A 9,007-nucleotide genomic window follows, 5' to 3' on the forward strand; every position below is an offset into this window, starting at 1 on the left:
GTCCAGGAACAATCGGAGGGTTAAACCTTGTTACCTTTGGTGGGAGGCTGTCAGGTGAGTCACTGGTGTGACAAGGTGGAATAGGGTTACCTTAGTTGTAAAGCTGGGCTGATCTTGCAAATGGACTCATGCTCGTCTGGTGACTCACGCTCCTGTTTACAAATGAGTGCTGTGGAGACCAGAGACCTCCAGGGATGGGCAGCCAGTGCCTCCTCTGTGGTTTGGGAGGTCCTTACTGCGGGGCAGTCCTCAGGGCTCCTGGCATTGGTGGCTTTCTACGGCTTGGCGGAAAAGTCATGACATATTTTTTCTGTTTTTTTGTTGCAAACATGCGTCATGACTTTTCCGACAACCCAGTAAAGTCCAGACACAGGGATAGCTGCCACCAGTGAGAGGCCCTGGAGTAGCCCCAGTTTGTAGGTGAGGTGGCCCCTTCTCATTTTGCATGGTGTTTGGATGGTTTTAATCAACCTGGATAAACCCTCCACGGGAGGACTAGGAAATAGGATAACCATGTAGATTTTTCTAGAAATGTGGCTGCTGTTTTATAGATTGGTCTTTTATTTCTACTGACTTTCTATCTCCCAGTCGTCAGTACCCCACTGTGCTCATTCTGCTATTTAGTGAATATCAGAACACAAAATAATTGGGTCTTATGTTCAGTCTTATATTTTTCATCCTGAATTCTGTTATTCAGGATTACGATGGGTGAGAAATTTGGGGAGGGGATTTTCCTTCATATAAAACTTTAAAAGAACGAGAGCAAAGAAGGCAGACATTCTTTACAATGGGCCAGATATTTCCTTTTTTTTTTTTTAACAGACAACCAGAGTGATATTTCTTTGTTGCGCAATAGCTCTTCTCGGACCCCAGGTTGCCCTTTACACCCCTGAATTCGCTATCCCACTTATAGAACAGTAGCCAATACCTGGACAGGCAAACGAGTCTACACAGCAGCACCGTGAGTCCACTGAGACCTGGTCCATAGTCCCCCTCTGCCATTTACTAGCTGTGTGACTTTGGGCATGCCCCTTAACGTCTCTGAGTCCGTTTCCTCCTCTGTGGAATGAGCATGACCGGCCCTACCTCGCAGGGTGTCGTGAGGAGCCGCGGAAGAACACGCACGTCTGTCTAGAGCCGCACATGGAGTAGGCAGCCGGTACCCTCAGGCAGCTCGCAGGATGGGGCTCCTGCGGGCTGGACATTCAGTGCAGCACATGCTTTCCGAGCACTCAGGGCGTGTGCTGCCAGATCTATCGAGGGGTCCAGAGATGTCAGCGTAGTTGCTTCTGTCAAAAAGATTGCAGCCTGGCAGAGGGAAAGGTGTTACATCCCCAAATAGCTGTGTGGGTGGAGCCATGTGTAATTGCATTTTTGTAGGGTAGAAATGTCAGCAGTAAGTACCACGTGGTTTAAACTAATAGAAGATTCAGTAAGGTAAGTAGAGAGCGAGTGAGAGAGAGAGAGAGAGAAAATGCTAGCCAGCTGGCTCCCGGAGGCCCAGAGCCGGCAGTGGCCATGCCCATCTGGAAAATGGTGCCCATAGAGGGGGACTAGTGGGAAGGGATGCAGCAGACAGGCTGCATGGAGGAGGTTGTGTTTAAGATGTCACCAGAGGGGACCGCAAGCTGGTGGCAGGGCGGTGGAAGAGTTCTGTGGGGACTGGAATCCCTTTTGCCTGGAGTTTGTAGAGGAGTGTGGGTTAGGGTAGAGAGTCAGGCTGGGGCCGTGAATGCCTTGGTGACTGCGTCCCCCTCCCTCTGGAGCCTCACTCTGTTCCCCTTTCTTCCTGGCAGCAGTGCCCCCTCCCTTGCTGCACTCAGGGACATGACTGTCAGCACCTCTACCCCCCCTCAGACTTCACTGTCAGCACTCAAGTCTTCAGGGACATGAAAAGGAACCACTCCTTACAAAAGGTTGGGGAGCCCTGGTGTTTGGAGGTAGGTCGCGCAGCAAAATGACGGTATGAGCCAGTTCTGAAATGAAACCACCCATCCAAAGTTTACCTCGAGCTAGGGCAGGGCCCGCCCACCCTGGTCCCTGAATTCCCGCGGGGCCGCTGTCATATCGGGTGCCATGATGTCTGGGCGTACTGACCACAGATAGGTTTATCATAGCCATAAAAATGCCAGCTTACAAGGCAAGGGAGGGGAGAGGGTGGTGCTCCCGTGAACCCAAGGTGCCTGCCTGACTCCCTGGAAAGGCCAGCGGCCCAGTGTTATGTGTAGTAGCTTTTGTGAGAATGAAGAATGATGAACAATACATTATCCCATTCAACTTGACCCCCAGGAAGTAATTTTCTGGGGGCTTTTTATATCTTCAGGTGGAGAAGTTATCCTCCCAACTTTGCTTTTATTATTAGTCATTTAGAACTTACAGATTTCCTTTTAGATTTCAGGGTGCTGAGGACTGCTCACTCCTCTGCATTAACGCTTTCCTGAGGTCGCCATGAATGGCTTTTCTCACAGATGTTGCTCTCCCAAGGACAGGAAGCATTGTTAATTTTCTTTAAATAATTCACATCGTTGTCAATAACCCCACACTGTTCCATGCTTGGGAGTGACAGCTCTCTTCAAATTAGTTTTTCCAAAGAATAAAGGACATCTAGAACATGCTTTCATCTTCAGAAAAGCAAAAGTCAATGCAGATAAAAATTTTAAAGTACCTCTTTAGTCTTAAACAGCAAATGATTTAGTAGTAATGTTAGCTTTGTTTTTGTTTTTTTTAAAGGAAAGTGAATATTTAAGAGCCAATTAGTAAAGTCCTCTATCTTTGAAAAACATTTATTGTGTACCTACTATGTGCTGGGTGCTGTGCTACTGTTAGAGTTACAGGGACAGAAAATACACGTGTGTCTTGCCTTGGTAGAGAGAAGAGATGGACTAAATCATCTTTAAAAGCTTGTTCCAATTTAAGATGCAGTGCATAGCCCTTTAAGAGAACTGGGGACATAGAGAAACATACAGAAGCAAATGTGAACACCCACCATCTTTTTGTGTTTATCATCTCTTAATATTTGGATGCATTTCTTTCTCCCCATTCATGTGGCTAAACTTGAAAAGTTTCACAAAGTTGAAATTGTACACAGTTTTGCATTTTCTTTTCACTTGACGTAACACCAAGGATGCTTTTGTTACGCCATCATGTGTCTTAGTTCTGGTTAATAACTTCATGGATTGGTGTCTTGCGGACACCTTCCTGTCAGATATGAATAAAACCAGGGATGTTTCTGGGGCCTTTTGGAAATCCCCGTCTTTCCCCTGATGATGCCTGTGTCTGGATTACCTGGAGCACGGGTGTGTGTGTGTGTGTGTGTGTGTGTGTGTGTGTGTGTGTGTGTGTGTGTGTGAAGCCTGTGTCTTTCAACCAGCCTGGGTCTGATAGAGCCTGCCCCTCCCACCCACTCCCACCTTCACCCCACTCCCATCCCCGTTCCTGATGGAAGCTTCCCCCGCCACTGGTCTGGCTTCTAATAAGTGTAGTTGTTCATTCTGGCGATCAGAAGGCCATACTGAGCATAGCTATTCCTGCACCAGGGCCCTGGTAAATGGTAACTCATTAATCTTTGGTTGGAGTTATGAGGTAGATAAAGGAGAACCAGGCACTCGGTTTGAGTATGAGGAAAACGAAACAGAAAGACTGGGTTTCTGCCTTATGCGTGGAGATCCGCAGGCACAGATTAGATCTTCGGCGCCAGCGACAGTCTCAGTTTCCAGCTTTGCCCCTCAGGACAAGGAAACATCTCCTGGGAAAGCGCCAGTATGCCCCACTTCCAGGACTGGGTCTAAATCCCCAAATGGTGACGAGGCCCAGACACAGAGACAACCGCTCACGGGCTCTGTGCACTTGGGCAGGTTCCTCACCTGCTCTGTGCCTCAGTTGCCACTTCAGCGAAGGGCGATCCCACAGGGGCTGTTCTGAGCATCAAATGAGGAAGCGTGTGGAGTGGGGTTTGGCCAGAGGAGCTGGTGTGCTTGGTGTGCACAGCACCTGGCAGATTGCCTGGGGAATCATGCGTAGATCGGGTGTCCCTGTGATGGGCTGGCCCCTGCTGGGGTAGCTTAGTTGTGCGGCAGGCTTTCCATGCAGGCTTTCACAGAAATTACATAGGTATCATTCGGAGTACTTCCTACTGCAAGAATTGGGGAGGTGTGTGGAAATCTCCATCCACAGCATGGGTGTCCTAGAGGTGGCCCCTGGATAGCACAGTGGAAAGCACACGCGATTGGGGTCAGAGCTGGTTTTGAGTCCAGTGTTCTCTCACCTCTGTTAGAAAGGTGCTTCACGTTACCCCTCTGGGATACAATCTCTGTGCCTATAAAAGGGGATGGTAGTGCAATACCTGCCCAACCTTCTTCACTGGGCACCCATGAGGATCCCTTGAAATATGTTATCAAAGAGCAATTTTCTACGGTCTAGGCATTTCTGTAAGCCATTTGCCTATATAACCCTTCACAGCTTGAAAACCCTAAGAGGGAGGTGCAGTGATGATTAGCATTTTGGCACAAGGCCACAGGGAGGTTAAGCAACTTGCTTAAGGTCACACAGCAAAAGGGGTGGAGCTGTAGAACTGCTATTAAGGAAAGACCCTGGCAACATCCCACAGTTTGGAGTCTTTCACTTGCTAAAGCAGAACATACTGGGTGCTGTTCACCCCCCCCCCAGCCTTCTCAGGAGCTGGGAGGAAACTTCTGATTCCGAACATCCAGAGTCCAATTTTTGCTTTACAAGTACCGCATTCTGGGTGCTTCCTAACCCCATCCATACTTAACTTTCGTTGTCCCTTCTCTCTCTTTCCTTGCAGCTCAGCCTCATTCTAACCCTTTAGTTCGCTCCTCGAGAGAAGTGAGGTTGGTTTACCAGTTGAGTAAATATGACTAAGAAAGTCAATACCCACCTGGGCAGGCATGACTCACTTCTTTCTAGTTAGCAATTCCCGCACACATTTTAAAGCTAGCCATACAAAGTCATTACATTGGGGCTATTAACCTGTTTAATAGTGACAATAATAGGGTGTGACCCATGGCATAAATGCATTCAGATAAGAAAGAAAGTGTTTTTTCCTGTAATTGCTTAGTCAATATCATTTTCACGGAAATGCTTGCAAACAATCTTTTAAAAAGTCCTTTGTCCCAATCCTTCCCTTATTCGGGGCTCCCTTCCTCTTTGGGATGTCTACAAGCTTTTTCAAATCAGTAGGGATATTAGCAAGATGGTGCGCTGTGTGTCTGTCCCTTCTGATGTTTTGGTTGACCTGCCTTTGTGCTAGTGTTGAGTCTATTTTATTTCATTTTTAGGGAATATGTGAGAGAGAGAGAGTGTGTGTGTGTGTGTGTGTGTGTGTGTGTGTGTGGTCGTTCAGGAGGGGACACATTTTTGTGGGTACTTGCTGATTGACCTCTCAACTCATAACATTTAAGGAAAAAAGAGACTTCTGCTAACTTTGCAAAGCTAGTCACATAGACAGGGAGTTAACCATTTTGATGAGAGGAAATGAAACTTTTCTTAGGTTTATTAGACCACATCCTATAAATCTGTGGCTTTATTATATGTCTGATTTCTAAAAAGCATGGCATCATGGCTGAAGGTTTATTTTTGCTTGTTAGTCATTGAAACAAATATAGATATTGCTTCACTTCCTTGGGACTCTTATTTTTCAATACTTGTTATGTGTGGAAAAATCTGGATTCACACAACAAAGTACATTAGAAGGGAGAAGTATTTGCTGTACGAATTTCTGTGTTATAACCATGGGTTAGCAAGCATTCCGTTAAGCCAAAGTGTTGAATTTGCCCTCCCACTCCTGTCGCCCCGGTGGGTGGGGGGCGCTGCATAAGTTGTGTCCAAGCTGTGCCAATCACGTAGGGGGCTGTGATATAAGGGGGTAGGGGCTGCCACATCATGTTCACAGTGCTCTGGGGATGTGACTTCATTGATTACAGAGAGAAGCAGGATGAGAAAACAGTAAAAATACTTCCCGAAGGCAAAGTTACTATTTTGACATACTTCCAACCAGCCTTTCCAAAATCATAGGTGGGCTCATAGCGTATATGCATTGTTTTCAGTTTATATGACCTCTCTTGTCATAGAAGCACTTTTCCTGTGTCTGCCACGAAACACTCTTTGTGAAGCTCCTGGTGGCCGTCCCTGCTAGGAGTGGGTGTCCCTCGGTGTGCTTAGTCACTGCCCTAATGCAAACACACTGCTTCCAAAGTTTCACTGTTACAGCGCATTGCATTTCACGTGGGACAGGGTGTGCGCTGCAAACAAGGAAGACAAAACGGCTCCAGACATTCCAGAATGCCCTCATGATGTAGGTGACCCATGGCTTAGCACGCACAGCCCTGGGTCACTCAGCACATGATCAGCAAATTCACACCCCCCCCCACCCCCATTCACTCTCAAGGTGAGATGGCTAGCGGGGCTGCCATATTATTTTGTTATTTCTCCTTCCTCTCATTCCCGATTTGCATAGCTTCTTTGTTGAAAAACGAGCTCCTGAATCTCCTCTGCTGATGAACCGCTCCAGCACCATCCGTGGACACCTTAGTGCCCAATGTGAGATCCCTAACACCTCTGTGAAGTCCCTTTCCCAGTGCATGGTGAGCAGGATGACCCCCAACCCCCCACCCCACCTTATCAGCGCCCCCTGCGTGACTGACACAGATGGACACAACTTGCATAGGTCTCTCCACTGGGGCGACAGGCCCAGAGAGGAGAGGATCATTGTGGACCCTGTTTCTTCCTCATGTTATTTGCGTTCCTTGGACGGAACGCTGTACACGCCGTTCTTTTCACTTCTTACACTTTCTTCCTGCCCTGTGAAGCTGGTATAGGAAGTCGGAAGCCCAGGCAGCGTACCTGGAGGTCTTCTAAGGAGCTAAGGAAGGTGGGGGCGTCCTCTCGCCCTGCATCCAGGCCTCTTGGGCCGCCTGACATCCGCCAGGATACCACAGGCTGTATCAGGGCTCTTATCTCTCTGACTACCTCCCTTTTCCCCCATTCTTTGTGAGTCACATGTTTTCTTTACATCCCATGTGACAAAGGTCATTAATAGAGAAGACTTGGGCCTTTGATGCATGGCACGTTGTCATCCGCACAGTTTATTGTTTTGGGCCCTCCCTTTTTGTAATTCTGTGAGGTGACAGATTGGCTTTTAATGGGCTACACTGTGTCAAGGGTGAGTTTAAATTGGCCTTAAGACTTTTTATTCCTTACAGGTCCCCCACGTCATACTTCCTGAGTACTTGAAGAAAGGGAGCGGATGCTTTTCACTAGTGGTTTTGACATTATCTGTCGAGTCAGGCAGTCTGTCTGTCTGTCTCTCAGAGTCCTTTCCTATTATCATTGTCTTCAGTGCCAGTGAGGGAGAGGTTTGGAATTTGGGGACAGAGAGGAACCATCTATGTTGTACCCCACTCCAGAACTTAACTTACTCATGTTTGTTGAGGGCAATTTTGTCAGGCAAGCCAAGTGGAAGGTCATAGTGTTAATTCTTCCTTATCAGGCCAGTCCTGTGCACCTTATTCAAAAGGTATTTATTCATCTGCTGCTGCTACTGTAACAAGAGGTGATACTAGGAGCTGCGTACCCCATCTTTCATGCTTTATTCCGTGCTTTTTCAACTTTCTCCATCCTCTCTGAAAGTCCATTTCACACCTGTTTATATTTAAAAAGGCAGTCATAAAAAAAAAATTGGGTTTTGTTTGGTTTGGGGAGCAAGGTGGTAGAAGTGGCATATTGAGACCAGGTTCAAGTTTTGGTCCCCCTTTCCATGGGCTGTCCTTCCCCAGTCAGTGGTTGGCGTCTTCTGCCTGAGCTGAAAATGAGGAAGGAGGCGGCCTTTGTACAGTCTCGGCGGTCCTCAGTCTTTGTTACAAACCTCCTGGGGCATGTGTGCCTGCCCATATCCACGCTCATGTCTCCGGGGCCATGCTACCCCGAGCATGCTCACTGGAAGCTGGGCCACCAAAGCAGCAGGAGAGAACATTTTTTTCTCTGGGAAAGTGTAAATGAGAGGCCTATTTGTTCTCAGAGTGAAAGTTTCGGTTTTGGAAAAGTTTGTTCCTTCCAACAAGGGAGGGTGGGGACAAGAAAGGAACTAATGACACCAGAGAAAGAAGAAGTGAGAGTGAAGGGAGGTAGGAAGGAGTTGCAGCGACCAAAGGATGCACAGCTGTCCCACTCAGTTCATTTCCCAACCTCACTCGTCACTTGGTCTGCCTGCCTGAGCCCCCCGGTCGCAGCCTCCGGTTGTCCTGGCGGTGGCCTCTTGCTGCTTAGGAAAACAGAGCTGGCAGGAGATGATGTTGGATTGAACCTGAGCTGGGGTTGGGGTCGGAGGGATCACGGAAGCTCTCAATCACTACGTGCTCAGCCTGGCTCCTGCCTGCTGGGTCTCTGACAGGCCCCGTGGTTCGCCAGGGGCCAGTGTGACAGGTGAGAGGCCCAATCTACCCTGGGAAACCAGAAGCCCCTCCGCCAGAAAGCACAAGAAATGTGTAACCCTCTGGAAGGAGATCCAGCCTGTTGGTTGTTCACCACTCTGGCTCTTAGACAAGTTTCTTTCCTGTTGCCACTTTTACAAGAACACATGAGAAAGATGGGCGGAGGTGAGAGGGAAAGGAAGCAGGCTCATGGCATCTTTTACTGTTTCAGAAATATGTGCAGTTCCTGAAGGGAAGGGCGGGGTGGGGGGGGGAGGCATTTCTGTGCCCCTTCCTCTGTATCTGGTAGGGACGGTGGCAATGGCTGTACATCCTAGCTCTCGCGATGCACCAGATGTGTTTGCTTCTAAAGGAAATGGGACACTTGCTTCTCCTTGGCGCCCTGTCCTACCTGGGACAGTGAAATGTATTCAAATCAGGTTCTGTGAGAGGGCTTTCTTCACCGCAGCCTTGCTTGGTTGGGTCACTGCAACTTGTATTTTTTGGGTTTCCACTTCCTGCATATACTTCTGTGTCCCCTGCCCTGCCCCCTTTTTGGGGTCTTGGATTTTTTTTTTTTT

At 48.2% G+C, this 9,007-nt stretch overlaps 1 protein-coding gene across 42 annotated transcripts in view; it reads left to right on the plus strand.

Moving 5' to 3' along the window:
- The window catches only part of TCF7L2 (transcription factor 7 like 2), a 215,443-nt gene that overhangs the window by 126,319 nt on the left and 80,117 nt on the right, over nt 1–9,007 (plus strand). For 16 of the 42 annotated variants that reach the window (XM_019646595.1, XM_019646600.1, XM_019646599.1 and 13 more), the window contains one exon: nt 1,797–1,940. The exons of 23 other annotated variants lie outside the window; for them this stretch is intronic. In XM_019646595.1, the coding sequence (XP_019502140.1) occupies nt 1,797–1,940 (144 nt within the window). The remainder of the gene's footprint in view (nt 1–1,796; nt 1,941–9,007) is intronic. 3 more of the 42 variants (XM_019646624.1, XM_019646596.1, XM_019646618.1) reach the window with 1 other exon arrangement.

The sequence above is a fragment of the Hipposideros armiger genome, unplaced genomic scaffold (genome assembly GCF_001890085.2).
Source record: "Hipposideros armiger isolate ML-2016 unplaced genomic scaffold, ASM189008v1 scaffold_105, whole genome shotgun sequence".
Lineage (NCBI taxonomy): Eukaryota > Metazoa > Chordata > Mammalia > Chiroptera > Hipposideridae > Hipposideros > Hipposideros armiger.